Below are 25440 nucleotides of genomic sequence, written 5' to 3' on the forward strand. Positions count from 1 at the left end.
GAAAGCACAAAAAGAAGTGGATACATCGGGTCTCCTTGCCGCAATCCCTTCCCATGCCTAATAGGGTCTCCGACCGTGCCGTTGAGCAACACTCTCGAGGTAGCCGAGGTGAGGAGCGCCGAGACCCAGCCCCTGAAGCGTGCGGGGAAGCCAAGGTGCTGAAGAAGATCCATTAAGTAGTCCCATCTCATGGAATCAAAGGCCTTCTTGATATCAAGTTTGAAAAGCAACATAGATGTCTTGCTTCGATGTAGCCTTCGGGCAAGGTTGCGGACATAGATGAAGTTGTCGTGAATGCTTTGCTTCTTGATAAAAGCACTTTGAGCCGGCGACACGAGGTCGTTCATGTGGATGGAAAGGCGCGTTGCCATCATCTTAGCAAAGAGCTTAGCCACGACATGAATTGGACTTATCGGTCTAAAGTCGGAAATATCCTCAGCGCCATCTTTCTTGGGGATTAATGTGATGTTGGCTGAATTTAGCCAATGTAAATTGTTGGCATGAAGATTGGAGAAGTGGTTGATAGCAGCCATGACATCGACCTTGATAACATCCCAACACGCCTTGAAGAATGCACCCGTGAACCCATCCAGCCCCGGCGCCTTATCGCATGGCGAATCAAAGACGGCCTTTCTAGCCTCATCCATGGTGAACGGAGCCCCAAGGTCACTAAGATCACAATCTGGAGTGGGGATACACTCCCAATTAAAGTCCTTATTCCTTCTGGGTCCCTTCTTGATGACAGAGGAGAAGTGACTGTGGATAATATCCTTCTTTTGGTTGTGGTCGGTTACCCACCCCGCATTGTGCTTGAGGCGGTGAATGAAATTTTTCCTTTGCCGACGGTTGATTCGGAGGTGAAAATATTTAGTGTTTGCGTCCCCCTCTTTAATGTTTGTTATTCTAGAGGTCTGCCGCTTCCGAGCTTTTTCAAGCACCGCCAAGCCAACCACCCTCCTCTTTAGCCTCTTCCTAAGATTAATCTCCTGCGGGCTCAGAGACCTTGACTCTTGCGCGATGTCGAGGCGAAGGATGACCTCCAAGGCCATATGCACTTGAATCTTCATGTTGGAGAAGAGGGACTTGCTCCATGCCTTCAGTCTGACACTAGTTTTTTGAGTTTGTGATGCAGGATATGGTACGGCTCGACATGGTTGTGTCCTTCATTCCACGCATCTTGGACAGTTGTCAAGAAGCCTGGCATCTTGATCCAGAAATTTCCAAAGCGGAAGCATTTAGAGCGCTTTGGCCCATTCACATTTGCAAGCAGAAGAGGACAGTGGTCAGAGAGGGAGGACGACAAGGCATGCAGTATGTGGGAGCCGAACTCCAAGTCCCAATCTTCATTGCAAAAGAAGCTATCGAGCTTGCTCAATGTGGGCTCCCTCTGCCTATTACTCCAAGTGAATCTCCTATTCTGGAGATGAATCTCTTTAAGCTCATAGGAGTTGAGAGTGTTTCAAAATCTGACAATGCGGCTCCGATCAACATTTGTACGGTTCTTATATCTCGCCCGGTAAATTTGATTGAAGTCCCCCGTGACCAACCACATGGTGCCCAGAGGTGGTTTTTCGGCGATAAGCTCAGCAAAGAAGGCGTCCTTGAGGTTACTTCGGGTCGGCCCATAGACAGTGGTCAGCTTGAAGGAGGTGGGAGCTGGGCTTTGGGGGTACAGAGTAACCGTTGCTGAAAGGGTGAAGGACCGGAATTGGATGCTGGACAGCTGCACCACATCATCGTCCCAAAGCAGGAGGATGCCACCACGCGTACCGTCAGCCGGACGCTGGGCGAAGCTCTTAAGCCTGTGGCCACTAATATGTGCTGCAGTGAAAGCATCAACCGAATCCATCTTGGACTCCTGAAGGCAAACGATGTGACAAGGGGTAGAGGCTATGGTCTCATGAACGGTAGTGCGGCGGTCAGGACAATTCAGGCCTCGAACATTCTAGTTCAGGATCGTGAGGTTGTGGTTGCGGTCTGTCATTTGGAAACCAGGTATACAACGATGTTCGCAGCAGAGCAACAACAACTAGGAGGAACGGCGACACGGGTCAAGAGCAGCAATAACATCTTAGTCTGCCTCGCCAGGGCCCCTAGAAGCTGCAGCCACAAACAGCAGCAGCAAACAGGCGTACAAGTACTACTAAAAACCAGCCTTGCCAAGGCAACATGTAGCTGCAACAGGCTGCAGGTACAATTAATAACAGTTGGTTGGCTCACCATCGCCATAATTAAATTTCTCCTACTTGTTCTCAGGCAACGTTTGGTTGCCTCACACACTAACACGGGGTGGTGTGCATTGACTGATAAATAAATATTGAGGGATAACTCTGATATATATACTTCACGCGCTTGAACCTGCCAAAAGGAAAGATAATGTCCTTCTTTTCTTGAATAGCCGACATCAAACATAGGGTGGTGATGAAGGTAGGGATTGAAGCCAAGCTGGGAATTCCTCATGTGGACTGAATAATACAATACCATTATGAACAAGGGTAGTTGAGGTGTCAACTTTATTGATCGAGTTTGGCTTCAAGCTCGGCCGCTTAACCAAGGCTCAGTGGATTCCATAGATTCTGGTATATATTAAGATACTGACAGTTATTGCGTACGGCCAGAGCGACACCAGGAGAGTGGCTACCATTGTAAGCGCAAACCTGAAGCATTGTCTCATACGCAGCCTATTAAAATGCACCAATTGTGCTGCAGTTGCCATGTACACAAACCAACCGATGTCAAGCAGCATGATAGTGCTGCATGCCATTGTAATAAGAGCAACTGTGCGGGCGACCGGAGCCAACACCGCGTATATGCCAACTGAAAATGCAGCTACCATACTTCGGCCTGAGCTGTTTAGGAATACGATGGAGAGGACAAAGGCTTTCGAGCGTATCCTGAGATCGATGCTGGTAAATCCAGCATACATGAGGCTTGCAAGGGAAAGGGCGGAGCAAAGCAATGCTAGATTGTTGGCCACGATGAACACCACAAAAGAGTAGTTCTGTGCGAGCACTGGCGTGCCACCTTTTTGTTGAGCATCTTCGCCTCTGTACCCACCTGGTACGGTGAAAGCTGCTGTGAATGAAACCGTTACGAGGAGGGCTGATACAATGCCAATGGTTGGTGTGTAACCGTTAATCTTGTCTTCTTCCTCCTTCTCATTTAGTATAGGGCCATGTTCTTTAAGGTGAGCACCGTATTTGGCACCAGTAGCTACTAGAAGAGAGTGTATCTGATACCACGAATCCTGAAAAAATGAGTCTCAACATTAAATGAAGGAAGAATAAACTATTATGGACGAAGTAAAAAAACTGTAAATTTCCCCTACATTTTATCATCATAGTTACAAAAAACCCTGGTTTCATGGCTAGTGGTTTTTAACCATCAATTGTATTGTTGTATAATTTCACAAAATCCAACCCTAATGGAATAATAGCTTGACAGCATTGGGGTGGAGGTCACTGTGCAAAGGGAAGGAGAGAATCTCCATGATATATATGCTCGCAGCAGACTTGACGGTGTCGTGACAAGATAAGGATGGATTTGCTAAGTTCTTTATTGTTCCATTTATCATCAGGAGTGCCCCTTTTTACTAGTTCTGCAATCATAATTGCATAGATGATTATTGTTACATCATGGCAACCTCATGTTAATATTTTACACATTTACAAGTTCTTTTAACTGACGGTGGATGTACCTCCTTTATAGTGGTGCTAAAATGACAAGGACTCGTATCCTCTTTTGTGAACTATACTAGCCAGAAACCTAGGGTCCTCTATGATTATGACCACAAAAATGTGCTTATCTAACATTATCTCTAGACATAATAATGGGTAAAGTTCATTCTAGGTCCCTAAGCGTGGAATTTCTCTGTACTGATACCTTTTAGCTCTAAGATTATTTTGAAGTCTTAATCTTGAATTTGCATATATTTGAAAGCATTTAAATTTTTGTATTGGTTACCAAACATTTAATTTACTTTTATCTCACAAAAGTGCATATGATATTATATAAGCTGTTATAACTCTGGCATACTAAATGGAAGAAAATGCCGATCTTGCCCTTTATTCTGTTAGAAACACAATTAGTAAGATAGATATACATACCAACCCAAAATGAACACTGCCTTTGGGCCTTTTGTGCAGTGCGAGATCTAGTGCAGTTTGCCCATTATTATTTGGTAAGTTCATCTGGATTTCCTTGTTTCCCAGTAAGCAATGTAAAGTCGGTACGCTCCCAGCCAGGACAGCAAGGTGTAAGCATGTGTTACCTTCATTGTCATGCATATCCATGATCGATGCAAACCTCAACACCTGATGGCTTGCACGAAAAAGACCAGAAACAAAACGAAATAGAGTGCCTTTTTTGTCACGGATGACAACATGGAGGAAGGTTCTGCCCTGGGCGTCTTGTAGTTCAAGGCAGTCTGGGCACTTCTCCAACAAGACACGAACTACACTGGCTTTGCTTGCTACGTGTATGGGAAATGATCCTGTGTTGTCAGGCCGATATGCTGAATATTTGTCAGCATTTATCAGTGATGCGACCGCTTGATCAAACCCACATGATGCTGCAAAGTGTAGAGGCGTACTTCCATTGCGTTGGTCACCTTGTTTGCAGAGGTCCATGTTCCATTCTAGTAGCTTGTTTGTCATCCCTACAATCATAATAGGGCCAACAGATAGAGGGATAAGGACAGTGTGACCAAAAACAAACACTGGAACCCACGATCAAGACCCTTGCTGAGTATATCTTGAGTAAATAAAACAGTATGTATTGAGATAAATAGGCATAATGTTGATCGACTCCAATCGCATCTTTGCCCGGTGCAGGAAGTGAGAAGTTGAAACTGAGTTGAAAGGTGCCCAAATTCTTGTTTGGAAGTGAGTTGAATGTTGGCATTTCCAATTGAAACTTCAGGAAATTGAGTCGAAAGTAGATCCAAATTCCTAGTTGAATTTTTGCTACCTCAAATTGAGACTTGCCAACATTAAGTTCAAAGTTGTTCCCGGTTTCAAATGAAAGAGATCTTTCTAATTCAAAGCTATGAATTTTTTATCAATAAATATATATAGTTTATTTGCCAATTTAAATTTGCTAATGAAGTAGCCGGAGTTTGGCTCATGAAAAACTGTGATTTCGATGGCCGCCGGAATATGTTAGATATTTCATGATATGTACTAACCATAAGAATTTTGCCTGATATCCATAGGTTCAGTAATTGAAAGTTTGTATGGCTGTGATAGTCTTAGAATTGGTATCTAATCCAAAACAGAATCAAATTAATTCATCTATGACATCACAAGACTCAGAAATTGACGTGCATTTTCTTATTTGTTATAGACACCCTACATAAATTTCAATTCAATATTTAATTTTTTAAAGGAATCCAAGGTTATTTCTTTGGATGAGTATTATTTTGAGGAGATGCTGGATCTGAAAACGCTTGCATAACGTGGCCATAAGAATGTTTCTAATGTTAGTACGTATTACTGATAATGGAAACAAAAACCATGCATGTATTAGCAACTAAGAAGAATAACACGCACCTTGGCTCCTGAGAACCGCAACATGCAATACGTTTTGTCCATCTGGTCCAGAGTAGGACAGCTCCTTGTCTTTTGAATACAGCAGCTCTGCTATATCATCGCGTCCCAGCGAGACAGCTAGGTACAATGGCGAGGTGCCATTAGCAATCGGGAGGCGAGCCAATTCTGCATCGACCTCCATTAGCGTGTCAACCATTGCCCTGGCCATCTTCCTGTCGGCCAAGCGAAGGGCCTCATGGAGGGCCGTCTCGCCTTTCTTGTTCTGCTTTCTCAGCACAGCCTTCACCCTTGCGTCGCCGCCCTCCTCCGCCGTCGCCAGATAGATGATGTGAGAGACCATTTTGATCCTCCCAGCTCTGGCTGCGCAATGCAAGGGCGTGTCACCCTTGCTATTGCTGGCGTCTAGGAGGTGCTTGGCCTTGCTGTGGATCACACTTGCGCTCTCCAGAAACTCAGCGTTGTCTCCACGGGCCGAGGCCGCAACCACATGGAGAACCGAGTCCTCCACCCTGCTGATGGTGAGGGAGTCGATGTCATCAATGTTGACGACGACTTCAGGCATGGGCACAACCACAGTTGCATCGTGGTTGCCCAGAAGATGATTCAATCGCGCCGAATCGCCCTCCCGAGCGGCCATCATCAGCAACTCACGGGCTGACTCGGAAGCTCGCATTTTGTTCTGCGACCCCATGATATGTATGTGCGTACTACTACTAGTGCAGTGTATTAATTCTCGATTGATAGCACACGCACTACTTGTCATCTACTTACTTACGTGTGTACATATATATAGTTAGGGCATGCAGTGGCAAAGTAGATTTAAATTAATTCTACGTGCCTTCAAAAATATATAGTAGACCAGGCGTGTAAACTTTGCATTGGCATCGACCATAAGTACTCATTTGCATGCACTGAGATGGATACTTAGCTTGAACGCACTTGAGATGATGTGTTCTCTTCTCATCGTTTCCAATTCATTGTCGTACAGAACTAACGAATTTCTTTGCCTCCTGTTTAGCTTTGGGGGGCGGCCGGTGAAATGTAGGCATCTCGATTGGAATGGGTCACCGGCAAGGCATTCCTGCTCCCTTTTCTTTTCCTTTTCCTTTTCTTTTTCCTGTCCTTTGAGCATATATCAAGAATGAAAGCCTTCCTTGGTTCTGCTGCCACAGATTTTATAATCTCCTGAGCTAGCCGCTAATTGGATACTTAGCTTGGGCACTTCAAGATTCCTTTTTTATATTCTTTGGAAAATGAGGTTGTAACCCTCGGCCACTCTGCACACTAAAGGAAAAATACACGTTGCCTGGTACGATAACGTAAGCCGAGTGCTAAACCATGGGCTCACGGCTTACCTCCACATAAGCTAAGTATGCCCTGGAGGGCACACGACAAACACAAAGTACTCGGCTTGTGTACACGTACGCCGTGAACCCATTGCACCATCTCTCGGCTTAAAGAAAATACACGGCTTACATCATGGTAAGCCGAAGTTGCATCGGGGATGCACTCGGCTTAAAGAAAATACACGGCTTACATCAAGGTAAGCCAAAGTTGCGTCGGGGATGCACTCGGCTTACTGCAAATCCATGGCAAAACGTACCAGCCACGTGGCTCGCGCGCCGCCCACTAGCGGCTCCGTGACGGTGCTATACATAAGCCGAGTGCCCGATATAATTAATGCACTTGGCTTACAACTACTTCTTTTCAATTTCTTTTCCTCCCCCTCCTTCTTTCTGTCTAGCCTAGTTTTCGTCACAATATAGATCTCATTTCATCATTGTTAGAAAAACCTGAGACGCATACTCGGTTGAGGACTAAAAGTGATCACACGAAACCGATATGGAGCTTTGTTAACAAAAGATTCAACGACTCGGATACATTCCCGATGCCCAAACCACGAGCGCTTCTCCACGTGACACCGTCCAACCGAGCGCCGGCACATACCCTCAGCTACCCGGGCCCATGGATAGTCGCGGCATCCTATCGAGGACCCGGAGATCCCATCGTCCTGCATGGGGACGGAATATATCGTGCCCTCCCCCCCCCCCCCCCCCCCCCCCCCCCCCTTTGAGCAGACGGGGAGAGCCCTGTCACCGCATGCGCTCCGACTTGGTCCGGCATATCCGCATGACCTGCCGTGACACAGAATAAGAGGGAAAGCCCCCGGTCAAACCCCTTTGGCACCTGGTCAAAGCCGTAGACTGCGCGGGCCCACAAATTTTTTCCTGTAGTGACGACTACAACGCATAGAACCATTTTTTATTATTTATTAGTCAGAATACGAGCTAGATAACCACTCCCGAGCCATTACAAGATACAAATAACGCTTAAGACTAAGTCAACTTGGTCCATAGCAGCATCTTCACAAAGTAATAAACATCCTAAGACATCGTCGTGACATTCTCGTCACGTTCCGTCAAAGGCAGCTGCCTGGAGACAACGCATTGTAGCAGAATTGTTGATTTTTCAAATAATTTTTGGGGATGCAGAATTTATTCCATTAGGATTTGGCTCTGTTTTAGCACTTGGATCGAGCATCGATGAACGCCACTCTCTTGTCACTTATCAGATTGTGTTCAGATCATTGAGCTGTGCGAAACTGAAAACTGTACTCGTTTTTTAAGACGGGCTAAGCTTAAACCTTTTTCACTCTTTATAACTGCATAATGGGACGGAGCGAAGCACTGTTGTAAACAAGATCTGCACCGAGATGATGATTTACTTGGCCATCTCACGGGGAAAGTATATACAGGGGAAGCTATTAGACTTTGTTGCTTGTAAGTAAGCCACATTTATCAACAATCATGTGTTGATCAAAGGGTTTAGTACCCGTTGTATGCCTCCATAAGAACCGTTATGTGAAGCAACTATTGGGTTTAGTCCCAGGGGGGGGGGGGGGGGGGGGGGGGGGGGGGGGGGGGGACAAGAGTTATAAGGGCAGGGGCTGTCCCTACTATCGGGCTAGTCTTTTGGGGGCAGAGGGCCCAAGGTCTCTCATAAATCGGTGTTGCTCTTCAGTTGGGCCTGATAGACGCATGTGGGTTGGAAAAGTTGAGATATGTAACACTCACACACTGCTTCTATTCATCCATCGGAGTACATTTATACAGTTTAGAGGAGAGGAAGCAGGGGGAACGTGGGAGAGTACAACGGCCTTAGCCGGCTATCGCTACCATGCAGGAGAGGATAAACATGGAGTACGTGGGCTGTTGGAGACGCGCACGAACGCGGGCTGCATGGCTAGCCACCTGACGAGAGGGACGTGGGCACGTTCCAACACCCCCCCGCAGTCGAAACGTGGGGTTCGTCGACGTTGAGACTGGACCGAAAGTCGAGGAAGACGCCCGTTGGCAGCCCCTTGGTGAAGATGTCGGCGAACTGCGAGCTCGTCGGTACATGGAGAACACGGATCTCACCCAGTGCCACACGCTCGCGCACGAAGTGAAGGTCGATCTCGATGTGCTTCGTGCGTTGGTGTTGCACCGGGTTGCTCGACATGTACACAGCATTGATGTTGTCGCAGTAGACGACCGTGGCACGGGATGGCGGTTGGTGGAGCTCGCCAAGTAGTTGGCGTAGCCACACCGACTCGGCGACGGCGTTGGCGACCGCCCGGTAATCGGCCTCGGCGCTCGAAGGAGAAACGGTGCTCTGCCGTTTAGATGACCACGTGTGGAGGTTGGAGCCGAGGAAGACACAATAGCCCGAGGTGGACTTGCACGTGTCGGGGCAGCCGGCCCAGTCGGCGTCGAAGTAAGCCACAAGCTCGGTGCCGGCGTCGCGATGGATCTGAAGGCCGAGGTGAGTTGTGCCACGCAGATACCGAAGGATGCGCTTCACGAGCTGGAAGTGGCAGTCGCGGGGGGGCATGCATGAACATACAACACTGTTGAACGGCATAAGAGAGATCGGGCCGCGTCAACGTGATGTACTGCAGCGCCCCAGCCAGGCTGCGGTAGAGCGACGGGTCGTGGAAGAGCGGGCCAGTGTCGGTGGAGAGCTTGGCTAGCGTGTCGACCGGAGTGGAGATGGGCTTGCAGTTGAGCATGCCGGCACGGTCGAGGATCTCCAGGGCGTGCTGTTCCTGGGAGAGGAACAAGCCACGCGCAGTGGTGGTGACGTTGATGCCGAGGAAGTGGTGGAGTGCGTCGAGGTCGGTCATGGAGAACTCGCGGTGAAGAGCCTGGATGACGGAGTCGAGCACCGCGCCCGAGCTGGCGGTGAGGATGATGTCGTCGACGTAGAGGAGCAGGTAGGCAAGGTGAGCACCACGCCGAAGGACGAAGAGCGACGAGTCCACCCGCGATGCGACGAAGCCAAGGCTCCGCAGGTACGTCGTGAACCTGGTGAACCACGCCCGAGGCGCCTGCTTGAGACCGTAGAGAGAACGGTTCAGCCGGCACACATGCGAGGGCGAGGTGGCGTCGACGAAGTCGGAAGGCTGGTGGCTATAGACCGTCTCCGCAAGATGGCCATGGAGGAAGGCGTTCTTGACGTCCAACTGATGTATGGGCCACGACTTGCCGGCGGCGAGGCTCAGGACAGTCCGGACGGTGGCTGGTTTGACCACCGGAATGAAGGTCTCGTCGTAGTCGACGCCGGCCTGTTGCGTGAAGCCGCGAAGCACCCACCGCGCCTTGTACCGGGCGAGAGTGCCGTCCTGATGAAACTTGTGCCGGAAAATCCACTTCCCTGTAACGACATTGGCACCTGCAGGACGAGACACTAAACACCAAGTATTATTCTGCATCAATGCGTTATACTCCTCTAGCATCGCAGCAGACCAGTTAGGGTCTCGAAGGGCAGCGTGATAGGAAGAGGGGATGGGACTGATGGAAGGCGTCGAGGCGTGAAGTGCTTTTGGTTGGGCGAAGCCGGACTTGCTACGGGTGCGCATGCGAGGAGATTGGCCGGTGGTGTGACCGGAACGGCGCGCGGTGGTAGAGGAGTTGCAGGGAGTGGAGGGGCTGGGACAGTTGGCGTGCATGTAGTGGCTGCATGGGAGCTGTCCGAGGCGGGGATTGGTGGAGTGGTGGGGCTGCATGCAGGTGGAGTGGAGCGAGGCGCGTGGGGCGAGGTGGCCAGGGGGCTGGCTGGCGTGGGAGGCGGGTCCCGCGGGCTGGCAGGGGAGATGCGCGCGGGGGTTGGCGGCCAAGGGGATCGCGCGGGGGTTGGTGGCGGGTCCCGCGGGCCGATTGGATCGGGGCGGGGCGGCTGGATTGGCTCGGGGGCGCGCGTGGATCCCGATGGCGGGTACGAGGTAGGTGCGCGGGATACGGGGTGGATGAGGCTGGGATCTTCTGTGGCCAGGGGAGGTGCGGAGGAGCGTGGGTGATCGGCAGAGAAGTAGGGAAAAACGCTCTCGTCGAACGTGACATGCCGAGAAATAATCACCTTGCGAGTGGATAAATCGAGGCATCTATAGCCCTTGTTCTCTAAAGGATACCCGAGGAAAACACAACGAGATGAGCGGGGAGCGAGCTTATGTGAACTAGTAGCGATGGTGTTGGGAAAGCACAAACACCCAAAGGCACGCATGTGGTCGTATGTGGGGTGCTGGCCAAGAAGAGCGAAGTGAGGCGTCACGAAGTTTATGGCTGTGGAGGGACGACGGTTGAGGATGTAGGTGGCGGTATGGAGCGCTTCGACCTAAAAAGGGGGTGGGAGGTGTGCGTGGATTAGGAGCACACGGAGTACGTCGTTGGTGGTGCGTATGAGGCGCTCAGCTTTCTCGTTTTGTGATGAGGTGTGTGGGCAAGATAAACAGAAGGAGACACCATTTTTGGAGAAGAGCTCACGCAAGGAAGTAGTGAGGAACTCGCCACCGTTGTCGTATTGCATACATTGAATCGTGACGTGAAATTGTGTAAGAACATACGCAAAGAAGCGAGTGATGGTGTCGGCGGTGTCAGATTTGTTACGCAATGGAAACGTCCAGGAGTAATGGGAGTAGTCATCAAGAAGCACTAGGTAATACTGAAAACCAGAAAAACTATGCACCGGCGAGGTCCACAAGTTACAATGTATTAATTGGAAAGGTGCACTTGTTTTAGGAATGAAATGGGAAAAAGGCAGTCGAGGCTGCTTGCCAAGTTTACATGATGAGCAAACGGAAGTGCTAGGCATAGTTTTATTACAATTAGGAAGAAAATCACGTGCTAGAATGGAAACTGATTTATTGCTAGCATGCCCTAAGCGAAGATGCCATATGTCATCGGTGGCGACGGAGAGCACTGCTTGAACGCCGGAGTTGTTGAAGAAAGGATAAAGGTCCCCATGGCTATTGGACCTCATGATTAGCTTCCCCGTGGCTAGGTCCTTCACGGAAAAACTGAATGGGTCAAACGTGATTGAGCAAAAATTATCTTGAGTGAAACGACGTACAGAAATTAAGTTCTTGATGATGGTAGGAGATATAAGGACGTCATTCAGTGCAAAAGTTGAAAGAGAGGTAGAACCTACGGCTGTAATGGGGAGACGAGAACCGTTGCCTACTAAGATGCCAGAGGAATGACGCAATGGGGGAGAACCATACGAGGTGAGGAGGTCCGTCTTACCAGCGACGTGCGACGTAGCGCCCGTGTCGAGGAACCAGTCCGGCGTGCTGCCGACGTGCTGCTGCTGCATGGAGAGGCCCTGGAGAGCAGCGTACAGCTAATTATACTGCTCCCAGGTAGGCCTGCTTGAAGACGTCGAGGGCACGGGGTAGGCCTGATGCGGTGCAGGAGGACGTGGGCCTAGGACGCCGGCGGCGTTCGGCGCAGCCCAAGGGGCCCGTGGTGCAGGCAGGCCGGGGAGGAGGGCGCCGTATGGAGCGAAGAAGCCAGTCGGGGCTGCGGCCCGGCCGGAGCGGCGCCGCGCCCAGCGGGAGCGCCACCAGACAACTGGCCGCCGCGGCCGCGACCACGCCCGCGCCCACGCCCACGCGAGCCACTGCCCCTGTCGCCCGTGGGAGATGCAGCGGCGCCCTTGCCCTTGTTGACGGAGTCGCTGCCTGATCCGCGATCAGGGGAGGGAGAGGAGCCACCACTCGGCCCGTGCCCGATGGTGAGCGCAGCGGCTGGGAGTTCCGGACGGCTGTCCAGTCGATCCCGCTCGTTGGCAGAGATCTCCTCCATGAGGAGGCGGGAGCGGGCCTGCACGAAGGAGGGGAACGGCGACTGCATCGGAAGGAGCGTCGCCATGATCTGAAACTTGCGGTTGAGGCCGCGGATGAGCTGGAGCGTGAGGGCCTGATCGGAGATGTGCTCGCCGACGTCCTCGAGAGCGTCGGCCAGGGACTTGAGCCTCCGGCTGTATTCGGCGACGGAGAGGTCGCCCTGGACGAGGTTCTCGAACTCCGCCCCGAGGATGACGGCGCAGCCCGGCTGATTGTCCATGAAGAGGACGTGGAGCTGGGTCCAGATGTCATAGGCGGTGCTGTCTGGGGACGCCACGACGTCCATGAGCTCCTCGGCGACGACGCCGTGCATCCACAACACTATGGACAAGTCTTCGTTGCGCCACACGGCGCTCTGGCCGAGCGGCTCGGTGGCGGCGTCGAGATGATGCTGAACCTCATGTTTGCAAGCGATGATGTAAAAGAGTTGATGCCAGCGCGAGTAGTTACCGGACTCGAGGTGAAGCTTGGTGGTGAAGTAGTGCGCGATGGAGGGCGGGAGGCCGACAGTGGAGGAAGGACCGGCGTCGGAGCGCCCCGGGCCGAGGTGGTTGACGATGGCGCTGCCGGGGCCGCCCAGCGGGAGGCGCAGTACGGGGGTGCTGCCGGCGGTGCGCAGGACGCCTGCGGCTGGCTGGACAGAGGGCGCCGCACGGGGCGCCGAGGTGGACGAGGAAGGAGCCGCGACGCCGTCAGGAACTGGCGTCTTGCCCAGGTCGCCGAGGTGCGCACGGCGGGGCGCGGGTGCAGCCGTGGTGGTGGTGACCGCGGCAGCGGGAGCTGCCTGAGAGGGTGCAGCCGCAGCGGGAGCGGCCGCGGCGACGGGAACGGCGGCGAACGGAGCGGACGCCGGCGCGTCGAAGTCGGCCGAGCGGGTACAGCGGAGAAGACGATGCATGGCGGAAGCGTCGAGAGAAAGAAGGATCGAGGTGCTGGTATCTGATACCAAGTTGAGATATGTAACACTCACACACTGCTTCTATTCGTCCATCAAAGTACATTTATACAGTTTACAGGAGAAGAAGCAGGGGAAACGTGGGAGAGTACAACGGCCTTAGCCGGCTATCGCTACCATGCAGGAGAGGATAAACATGGAGTACGTGGGCTGTTGGAGACGCGCACGACGCGGGCTGCATGGCTAGCCACCTGACGAGAGGGACGTGGGCACGTTCCAACAGGAAACACTGGTGCTATTGGACCCCGGATAGCGTAACAACAACAAGGAATTGTGTTTTATAAGAACAAGGCCGAACCGATACGAAGTGGATAGAAAACCCATATACACAAGTAGGTGAAAAGAAGAAGAAAAAAAGGTATCCGAGCAACTAGCACAAATGCTACCAACCCAAGAACAACGTTATGATGCATCATGATCCACTTTCTCGTTTCTCTACCAGCATTTCTGGAAGCACATCAATGGTGTGATGTTCCATGAGCTCGAGCCAAGCCTGACCCTGCTTCTCAATTGGGCTTTGTTGATAGAGCTTTGGTGGATTCATCTCCTATGCTCGCCTCCTAAGTTATTTATGTGTGCTCATGTGTTAGGTGTCTTCTAAAACAATTAATTAACAATCCTAACTAACGAGATCGTGTAGTTCAGACCTAGTTCATGGTGGAAGCAGTCGAGCTTGGTTTGGCTGTACTCATGCATGTTCAGAGCAAAGTTTGGAGAGTCAAATTACATGAATTGTGTTCATTATAAATTTTGGTTTTGCTGTGAACAATAAGGAAAACTTTCAGGAGATCCATTGAGCTGGTGTTAAACTGATTATGATACTTTAATGTTTTACATTGCATCGTGTTGCTATTTTTATCTCAATAAGAACCTGTGTCGTGTTATTAATCCTAAAATTTGTTCATCTAGAAGCGGGTGGCGTGGTCCACCTAAGTTTCTTTACGCAAAGTCTTTACAAATACCACTTGTTGCTAGCGGATAATTAGTTAGTGATACCAAGCGGTGCCTTTTACATAATTTTATCATTTTTTACTTACTTTCTCAATGGTATACCATGTGGTTTGTATTAATATACAATCAACATAGCATGTTTGTCAGGTGTAGTATTCGATCTAACTTTTTTCAGGATATTGATGGCAATATGGTTGGCCAGTAGTGTTTTAAGTTGTTCATTCATTGCGACATCTTGTGGTAGAGTGAATAATTTTGTGGGGCGCATACAACATGTCCCAATAAGAAGCAAGCTGTGAAGCAATATATACATCAAGAAAAAATGACAAGCTATTGGTTCCAAAAATAGAGTAACCATGTTTTCATTAAAAATAGCATGCAAACTTTAGGTCTGAGAGGTGTCGGAAATTTAGCAATGAACTGAAGCTGCACAAACAGTAGCCACATGCATCCCCATTTATGCACCCATCGCCGGTTCACTGATATATACGGACACACAACACTGCATGGTCCCTCTTCAATCACAGAGGAAACCAGTTCAAGCTGCCCACTGCTCGGATCGACCTCCAGTCTGGTGAGATAAACGAGAGAAGGCAGTTTGCAGCACAACGTCCCACCCTATATCACGGATGGAGGAGGGCCCAAAGAAAAATAACACAACCCAGTCCCATTCGTATTGGCTCGGGTTAATAGAGATAAGAGCGTGGGCCAAAAAGGGAATGTGTTGTGCATGCGCGCTTTCATCTCTATATCTCGCTCCTCCCTCCCATGTCTGTGGAGAGAATCGGGGACTGAACAGAACACTCAAAAAATGCAAGTGATAAAGTTATATGTGCTTCATTACTAGTGTACAGTTGTTCTTGATTGCTTGAACCATGCATCGCATTCGGACCAGTGGCATGGGGGGTGAAACTGTGACATGATCACATTCAGACCGTGTATCTTTCTGGTCCCGAATTAACGGAGCTCTACCAGTGGCAGAGGTTGGGTCGAATTTCAGGGGTAGAAAAATGTGCTTTTGACTGTCATTTACTGCATATATGGGCTAAGCTCCGCCATTGGCCCATACTGTAGTTGTTATTTTTCTTAAGATGAACAAAGTTTTGCAGCGTTCAGATTTCGTTTGTGTGGCTTGCACTAGGCTGTTACTCTGGTTGTTGAAAGAACCGAGCAATGCTTCATTTCTTTGGTTCCATCATTATTCCATCCTCTGAATAAAAAACATTTTGTCTTAGAAATGTCCTTGTAATTTTGAAGGAAAACTGAAATACTATACTGAAAAATTAAACATTAAATGCTGAATTCAAACATTTTCTCAGTGTGTTCATTCAACTCAAGAATTATAGTAAAATTAAAACGTGGTGGCCATATTTGGTTCTTGTTTGCGTGAAAACTTCTGTTGCTTCACTCGATTACCACCGACAGCCGTGCCTGAGGTTCCACAATGACTCCATCGATAGTCCCAACACAAAGCTCCTGCTTTTCTTTCCGGTAAAATTGAAAGGGTAAAGAGATACGAGAAACATGATTCACCATCCTCAGTTGTCGCTCCTAATAAAAAGCTCAGGAGGAGAGGAAAAAATATCTTCTCTTAATTTGCTCTAGATCTTCAAGGCTATCATCTTTGGTACTCCGCTTCTTCACCTCCATAATAAATGGGTGACCTCAAAATATTCTTCCTTCCTTCTCCTCATGATGAAGGTTTCGCTTGGAAATTAGTTCATTCTGTGCGTGTGCACATGTATCTGATGTCTTCTGATCCAATCAGTCAATCAATTTCATGAGATAACCCAGAGTTGTAAGTTGAGTTTGTCCAATCCTAGTTACCAATGAAAGCATGTGGTTGAGGCCTACTTCATGTAGGAAGAGGTGGTGCATATGTAGTTCCCATTCATGTTCACGTCAGCAAAGTTCAGATAGTCAGGTCCCTAATATTTTTGTTTTGTTTTGGTGTCACACTGAGGATAATCTTCACGGATCCATGGAGCTAGCGTTGTACTGATTATGATACTTTACTTCTCGATATCGCATCTCTGCAGTTATTTTTATCTCAAAATTAATTTGCACCGAGTTAGTCTTAAAAGTTGTTCATCAAAAAGTTGGTGGAGTGGTTCGTCTAAGGTTTTTGTTTGCAGAGTCACTGACAAACATCACTTGTTACGGTTGAATATTTAGTTATTGATACCAATCACTCTCTTTTTTTAATAATTTTTACAGAGAGTTATTTTAGCTTTTTCCACAACTAGTGTAACATGTGGTTTGTATCAAATGTACATTTGTCATAGCATGTTTATTGGTTGAGGTATCTGGACCAAACTTTTTTGCTAGACATCACAATATATAGCATGGCAATATGGCTGGTCACTAGTGTATCAAATTATTCATTCATTGCAACGTCTTGCCGTAGATGGCGAACAATTATGAGGGATGCACACACCAAGTTCTTAACTTCTTGTAAGAAGCATAGTTGTGAGGCAACACATCAAGAAAAATTGACAGAACTGTTTGGCCCAAAAACAAAGTAACCTTAGAAAAAGGCTGTGCCAACTGTAGGCCTGAGAGGCGTTGGAAATTTAATAATGAGTCGCAATACAACCAGCCTTACCAGTTTTTGACATTACTCTCCTCCCACGCCACCGTGCGTCACCGTTTATGCAACCACCATCCGCGTAGGGAATGACGGAGATGTGCCAATGTGTGACACACAATGGTCCTTCCACTCTCCATGTGGCCACGCGTGCAAGCTCCCTGTCCTCCACTCGGGACAGAGGCAAGGGAGGGGAGTGTGTACGTAGCACATCAGCCACTACAAGAAACCAAAATATTTCCGTGTGTCTTTGGGGAGTTCTTTTAATACCGCAATGTTGATACGGGCCATCCAGTTAATTCTATCCAACGATTAAATATATCTGGTACTCCAGCACATCATATTCTCAAATTTATACCAACCACTTTCCGTTTTTTATTTTACAGTGAATTATTTTAGCTTTTTCCGCAACTGGTATAACATGTGGCTTGTATATATTAACGTACATTTGTCGTAGCACGTATCAGGACATCACAATATATAGCATGACAACATGGTTGGTCACTAGTGTATCAAATTACTTATTCATTGCGATTGATGTCTTGCAGTAGAGGGTGAATAAATGGGTGGGATGCACACACCATGAATGTTCTTAACTTCTTATAAGAAGCATAGCCGTGAGGCAATACATCAAGAAAATATGACAAAATTACTTGGTCCCCAAAACAAAGTAACCTTTGAAAAAGCTATGGCAAGTGTAGGCCTGAGAGGCGTCGGGAATTTAGCAATGAGTCTTACTACAACTAGCCTTACCAGTTTTTTTCCCTAGTCAGCTTCCACTCGCTCGTATATAGTCGTTGTTCGTGCAAGCACCGTTGGCGTAGAGAACGAAAGGGATGTGCCTATGTGTGACACCCAATGGTCCCACCGCTCCCGCCGTGGCCACCTGTTCAAGATCTCTGTCCTCCACTGCGGATAAAGGCAAGCGCAGTGTGTAGCACATGATCCACTACCAAAAAACTAAGTATCTCTATGTGTCTTGTTGGGTCATATCGAGCGATAGTAAAATTAGATTCTGATGTGTGAATGGGCTGCTGGATGACAGGATACCTGTGTCTGTGTTTTCTCTGTGCATCGACAATGGACAGACAAAAATAACAAACTTTGCTTCGGTTGAGGTGTTCAGTTGTTTCATTTGAATTTTGGAACAATAACCTTGCTCCCGAAGAAAACAGAGGCTATGAGAATTGAACAGTTCAGGCCTATCTGTCTTCTTAATGTTAGTTTAAATTTTTTTTATCAAGGTTGGGACTAATAGACTCACACAGATTGCACACTCTATGATGCACCCGACCCAAACTGCTTTCATGCCGGACAAAAACATCCTAGAAGGGGTTGTGATCCTTCATGAAACGCTCCATGAAATCCATACGAAAAAACTAGACGGGGTGGTTTTCAAAGTGGATTTCGAAAAGGCGTACGATAAAGTTAAATGGCCGTTTCTGCAACAGGCTTTGTGCATGAAAGGTTTCGACCCGACTTTGTGCATGAAAGGTTTCGACCCGGCTTGGAGGAACCAGGTTGAATCCTTCACGCAAAAAGAGAGTGTTGGAATCAAAGTGAATGATGACATATGTCACTATTTCCAGATACATAAAGGCCTGAGACAAGGAGATCCGATGTCACCTACTCTGTTCAACATTGTAGTTGACATGTTGACCATTCTAATAGGTAGGTGAAAGGATGCTGGTCAAGTAGGTATCCTGGTACCTCATCTAGTTGACGAAGGGGTGTCTATCCTATAGTACGCTGATGATACTATCATATTCATGGAGCATGACTTGGCAAAAGCGAGAAACATGAAGCTGGTGTTATGCTTATTCGAACAATTGACCAGGTTAAAGATTAACTTTCATAAGAGTGAATTATTCTGCTTTGGAAGAGCCAAAGAGGAACAAGAGGCTTATAAGCAATTGTTCAGGTGTGAACTTGGGAATTTACCTTTTACGTATTTGGGTATACCAATCCATCATCGTAAGCTAACAAATAGAGAATGGAAGTGTATTGAGGATCGATTCGAGAAGAAATTGAGTTGCTGGAAGGGCAAGCTGATGTCGGAAGGGGGCCGGCTAATTCTTATTAACTTGTTTCTCACGAGCATGCCTATGTTTCTTTTATCATTTTCTGAGATACCAATTGGAGTTCGGAAAAGATTGGATTTCTATTGATCCCCTTTTTTGGCAGAGTGATGACTTAAAAAGGAAGTATCGACTCACTAAATGGGATATTATTTGTCGACCAAAATACCAAGGAGGTCTAGGTATCGAAAATCTTGAGGTGAAAAATAGATGTCTTCTCAACAAATGGCTGTATAAGTTATCTGTAGAGTCAGAGGCCACGTGGGCGCAGATTCTGCGTAACAAGTACCTTCAGTCCAAAACTTTGTCACAGGTGACAGTGAGGCCTACGGACTCACCTTTTTGAAAAGGGCCGATGAGAGTTAAATCAGTCTTTTTCAACAGAACTAAGTTTCTAGTCGAAAACGGTACTTCCACGAGATTCTGGGAGGATACATGGCTAGGGGAAACCCCTCTCGCGCTTCAGTATCCCTCCCTTTATAGCATCGTGCAACGAAGAGACACTTTCGTTGCTACCGTGCTTCGGTCCACTCCCCTCAATATCCAATTTAGGAGAACACTTGCCGGAGCATGTTGGGAAGCCTGGCTCCATTTGGTGAGAAGACCGATGGAAGTGCAGCTTTCTCAACGGCCGGATTCGTTGAGCTGGAAGCTAACCAGGAATGGAGAGTTCACGGTTAAATCTATGTATTTAGATGTGATCAACTCTAGCTCTATTCCTAGTTCCAAACATGTTTGGAATGTCAAAATACCTTTGAGGGTTAAAGTGTTTATATGATTTGTACACAAACAAGTCATTTTAACTAAGGACAATTTGACAAAGCGCAACTGGACCGGTTCTACGAGATGTAGTTTTTGTGATCGCGATGAGACCATTAAACACCTCTTTCTTGATTGTCCGATGGCAAAGGTTCTATGGCGGACTGTTCACATTGCTTTTAATATTACTTCTCCGAATAATATTAACACGTTATTTGAGACGTGGCTTGACGGGATAGAGCCCCAAACAGCGAGACACATTCGTGTAGGAGTATGTGCTTTATTTTGGGCAGTCTGAAATTGCAGGAATGATTTGGTTTTTAACAGAACAACAAATACTCATTTTTTGCAGGTTATCTTTCGAGCCACTACGTTGATCCGTATGTGGTCGCTACTCACTCAGACGGAGGCCAGGGAGCATTTGGTTACTGGATCTACCCGATGGGAGATGGTAGTTCGGGCTATTTTCAGCCGGTTTGAATGGCGGTCATGTAATAAGATAGGCAATTAGTTTTCCTGTCTTCATTTTGCCTACCGGCTGTGGCTTTTATTTTCCGCTCTTCGTGAGCCGTTTTGTGGTTCGTTTGTTTAAGACTCCATGGCCTTTGTTGTACTTATTTGCTTATAATAAATGTGGCCTTATGCATCGTTCTGATGCAGAAGCCGGGGTTACACCCATTTTCCAAAAAATAAATAAAAAAATAAAAAATCTGTGTTGGTCTTAAGCCCGCAGAGACATAAGAATCACGTCGATGCTCGTCCACCCACCGGTGAAAATATTGCCACGCCAAAGAAAATAGCTATGCCCTCACCACTCAGCCTCTTTCAGTGCAAAACCCTCTGGCCACTCAGTAAATGCCCTGACCCAAAAAAAAAAATCCCCAAATTTTCCCATAGTCCACTCCATCGTATGCATTCTACTCTACGTGACTGTCACTTTGAGTACATGGCGTACTACTATTATTTTTTAAAAAGAGGAATACCCTTGGCTTCTACATCATGTGATGCCCACAGCGAACCTAACTCCCCCACTATTCCACCGTCGAGATGCCGGCGAGGCTCATGTCATGCTGTTTGTTCTACAGTCCACCAAGGAATCCTGCGCCATCCATTAGCATGCTTGTGGAGGGCCTGGTATCCATGGACACGTACATACGTCTCACCCCACCATCACAACACGCCTAGTTTGCCACAGGGCGAGATCAAAATTGCAGAAAGAATATGCCCCTTGCTCGATCAAGAGCTTTCACAAATTGTTCAATCAAAAGGACCCTCTTGTGGTGGAGATGAGAGACCACTTAAAGCTCCTCTTTGTCAAACTTGTAAAACTGCGATGCTTTTTTTCTGAACAAGATTGCAGCAAAACATCCATTATGATATAATTTTTGGTGACATGCATTAATTAATATTTTGTTAGTTAAAAATTTGGCACAAAATATGAAGGGGGTCAATAAACCAGGACGAAGGTAGTAGTACACATTGTCTAAACTGAAGATTCATAGGAAATGGCAAACATGCTGCACCACCACCTGGCATCAAGTAATTGAGAATAAAACTGTCTACTTTGAGAACCATTTGGGGAGCAAAAAGTATTACCAATGTAGTAAGTACAAGAAGTACCGGACTTCGTGTATAGTTGCTAACACTGGCATGTACTTCAGATATCAGAGCGAAAATTCTTAAAGTTAACCAGTTAGGCAGATAATCAGTACATATTTTGATACTGTTGTAATTATGGAGGAAACAGTCAAATTTAATTGCATGTACTGCTGATGAAAGAAAATAATTTTAAGATCTAGTTTTATTGCACACACGTATTAGTTTCGAGTAGTGAAGAAGAAATAACATTTTCGTAACTATAACTTCTGTCAGTCTATTTATTTTGATACGCGAAACTCAGATCTATTGCCACTGTAAGAGCCTCTTATTCGTTCCATAAGATTTTTGTCTCAACATTCTTTGTTTTCACTAGCTTAGTTATGTTGCCTTCTTCTAGTTCTACATCACATTACATGTCAGCTAAATGCAAGCAACTAAAATTTCTCACTATGAGTAGCTTACCTGAATTTACTTTCCCTGTGTGGCCAGAGAAAGGTGACTTGTACATGTGGGGAAATGCAAGAGACTGCCAACTAGGCGTTCCTGATCTTCCAGAAGTGCAACCATTACCCGTTAAAGATAATTTTCTTGCTGACAGTGATGAGGATCCAAGCCCTCCTCGTGTCATCTCGGTTGCAATAGGCGCTTCCCACGCCATGTGTTTGGTCTCCAGGCAACCGATCCAGAAATAGTACCCGTTGTTTATCAGCTTTGTAAATTCAGTCAAATTTGGACCTCCTAACCTGCGAGTACACCATGGAGAGGATCATGTTCTCTACTGGTTAGAGCCTGCCTACTCAGTTGGCGAAAACTCCTGCTCGGTGAAGTCCAACTTCAGCAAGAAACAATAATATTACAGGCATGCCATACTTCCTTGAATTTGAACACTGGAAGTTCTGTTAATTAGCGATAGATTTGTTTCTTGATTTCTCAAGTGATGTGAAAGAGAGATAAAACCAACCATGTACCTTGTAGATTTCGTATTCATAGATCCTTTTCTGTAGTTGGTAAGATGAACAAAATTTTGTAGCATGCTGATTTTATTGCTGGCTTGCACTTAATTGGCACCCAGTTCAATAAATTAATTGAGCAATGCTTGCGCATTTGCTTCCTTGGTAACTCCCCCTTTCAGTTACCTGGGATTATTCATGTCTTTCTCTTTGGTAGGATGGTGTCAAAATGTCAGTGACTTGTTTTCCATGTGTAACCAAAATCTCTTTGATTCCATGTAAGTAAAAAGCTCGTTGATTCCATGGCTGCTCTTTGCCACTTCCCTTGCAAAACTCTGCATTTGTTGGGTGTATCAAATCTTCGCACTTCTTTTACCTGCTTGCTCATGTGTTCAATATTCTTCCATCCCAGTTGGTCAATCGATTCCGAGAGATATATATCCCCCAGCTGTGAATTAACTCCCATCATATCCTAGTCTGTTAAAGAAACCACATAGTTCAAGCCTAGGTTGTAGTGGAACATGTTTGTTTCATGTGGTTGTACTCGTTCATGTTTGAATAAGAGAAGTTCCGGAGAGTCAATAAATGCCAGCTGTTCATATGAAATTTCCATGTTTTGGTAACCCACAAGGAAATATGTCAGGAGCTCCACTGAGCTGCTTTCTGAGCTGCTCGGTGGAAAGTCTGTCATGAGGTCAAAATATTTGTTTGCATCATCTCACGTACTACCTGAGCTGCTTTCTCAATAATATTTCATGTGTTTGTATTGATGCACACTCAATATAGCATGTTTTTGTTGCATAATTTGGCCTATCCTTTTGTCAGGATGACAGTACATGTCAACAGTATGGTTTGATTTGCCAACCCTTAGTAGTTTGTACTTCACAAACTCTTTGTGTTCTTCCAATACACGTCGCAATGGCGCACGTTGAGGTGTGTTGCAATGAGGATTCCTTTCACGATGCTACATTACAGTTCAACATTGAATCTCCGTTTGTACCTAAAAAGTATGTTTTTACCTAGTTGGGATTAAAAGCTGTTTATCTAAAAGTTAAATGTGTCAGTGTAAGTATTTTTCTTTCTTTTGCAGATTTTTGTTATCAAATGTTGCGTGTTACTGCTAGAAATATAGTTATGACAGTGAACATTTTTTTTGTAATTCACATTAAATTCTCTTTGTGTTGCTTCCTCGATCAGTACTCCCTCCGTCCGAAAAAGCTTGTCCCTCAAATGGATGTATTTAGCACCAAGTTAGTGCTAGATACATCCATTTAAGGAACAAGCTTGGGATGACAAGGATTTTCTGACAGAGGGAGTATATCATTTGGTTTGTATTACTGCATATTTAGTATGGCATGTTTTTGTTGGGTGTACTATGTTGGTCTGCCTAGTTTACTATGGAGAATGTATATCATGATAGTATGGTTGGTCTGGCCTCTCTAGTCCTATTCAATTATCCATTCATCGTGTACTCGTAATGTCATGGTAGAGGGTAAATAATATGGTTGCCCACACACCACATGTCCTTATAACGAGCATAGTCTTGAAGCAATGTCCTAAGAAATATTAAGGTTGTCACAAAAACATAACAACCATTTTCGAGTGAAAATAATATGTAGTGAGAATTTAGCAGTGAGGCTAATGTCGTTAAAACAATTCCACTCATAATTCCTGAAAATAGGCTTTTGCCCAATTTTATATTAAAGCCCAAAGGGCCAAACCGAATCAAAATGGTTAGAAAACCCTTGTACAACTAGGTCAAAAGACCACCTCAAAAGAAAAAGTAGGTCAAAAGAAAAAACAGCATCCGAGCGAGTAGCACAAATGCTACCGAACCCAAAAACAACGCTGCAATGCACCAGGCTTCACTTTATCGCTTCTCTACTAGCATCTCTATCTCTAGAAGCACATGAATGGTGTGATGTTCCATGAGCTCGAGCCAAGCCTGACCCTGCTGCTCAATTGAGCTTTGTCGCGATCATAGAGCTTTGGAGGATTCGTCTTCTATGCTCTCGCCTGCTAAGTGTTTTCTCTGTCAGCTCATGTGTTATTTGTCTTCTGAAACAATCAATTGCCAATGCTAACTACCAACGAGATTGTGTAGTTCAGACATAGTTCATGGTGGAAGAAGTTGAGTTTCGTCTAGTTGTACTCATTCACGTTTAGTTAGCAAAGTTTGGAGAGTCAAATTACATGAGTTGTGTTCATAATAATTTTTGGTGTTGCTGTGAACACTAAGGAAAATTTTCAGGAGATACATGGAGCTGGTGTTGCACTGATTATGATACTTTAGTGCTTCACATTGCATCTCTGTTTTTATTTTTATCTCAATAATAATCTGTGTCATGTTACTACTCTTAAAAAAATTTCGTCCAGAAGCGGGTGGCGTAGTCCACTTAAGTTTCTTTACACAAAGTCTCTTACAAATATCGCTTGTTGCTATTGGATAATTAGCTAGTGATAGCAAGCGGTGCCTTTTTATGTCATTTTATCATGCCTTTATTACGTACCTGCTTTCATAATTGGTATACCAGGTGGTTTGTATTAATGTACAGTCAACATAGCATGTTTGTCGGGTGTAGTATTCGACCTATCATTTTTCAGGATATCAATGGCAACAAATATTTTGGCAATATGTTTAGCAAGTAGTGTTTAAAGTTATTCATTCATTGCGAGTTTGTGATACCTCATGGTAGAGGTGAATAATTTGGTCTGACGCATACAACATGTCCCAATAAGAAGCGTAGCTATGAAGCAATACATCAAGAAAGTTTGACAAGCTATTGTTCCCAAAACAGAGTAAACACTACAAGAAATATGTCAACTTGTGACCACCACTATTGGTCACTG

At 46.4% G+C, this 25440-nt stretch overlaps 2 protein-coding genes across 2 annotated transcripts; both read right to left on the reverse strand.

The window, feature by feature from the left end:
* Positions 1 to 1906: 1906 nt before the first annotated feature.
* Positions 1907 to 6290, reverse strand: LOC125510430 (protein ACCELERATED CELL DEATH 6-like). The gene is made up of 3 exons (XM_048675604.1): positions 5550 to 6290; positions 4107 to 4657; positions 1907 to 3247 (listed from the first exon to the last, which is right to left on the reverse strand). Exons 1-3 carry the CDS (start codon positions 6238 to 6240, stop codon positions 2558 to 2560), a joined length of 1932 nt encoding a protein of 643 aa, XP_048531561.1. The 5' UTR covers positions 6241 to 6290; the 3' UTR covers positions 1907 to 2557.
* A 5276-nt stretch (positions 6291 to 11566) lies between these two features.
* On the reverse strand, positions 11567 to 14451 carry LOC125510431. The gene is made up of 2 exons (XM_048675605.1): positions 12110 to 14451; positions 11567 to 11870 (listed from the first exon to the last, which is right to left on the reverse strand). The coding sequence occupies exon 1, from the start codon at positions 13607 to 13609 to the stop codon at positions 12290 to 12292; it is 1320 nt and encodes a 439-aa protein (XP_048531562.1). The 5' UTR covers positions 13610 to 14451; the 3' UTR covers positions 11567 to 11870; positions 12110 to 12289.
* Between the last annotated feature and the right edge of the window lie 10989 nt (positions 14452 to 25440).

The sequence above is a fragment of the Triticum urartu genome, chromosome 5 (assembly GCF_003073215.2).
Source record: "Triticum urartu cultivar G1812 chromosome 5, Tu2.1, whole genome shotgun sequence".
NCBI classification, from domain to species: domain Eukaryota; kingdom Viridiplantae; phylum Streptophyta; class Magnoliopsida; order Poales; family Poaceae; genus Triticum; species Triticum urartu.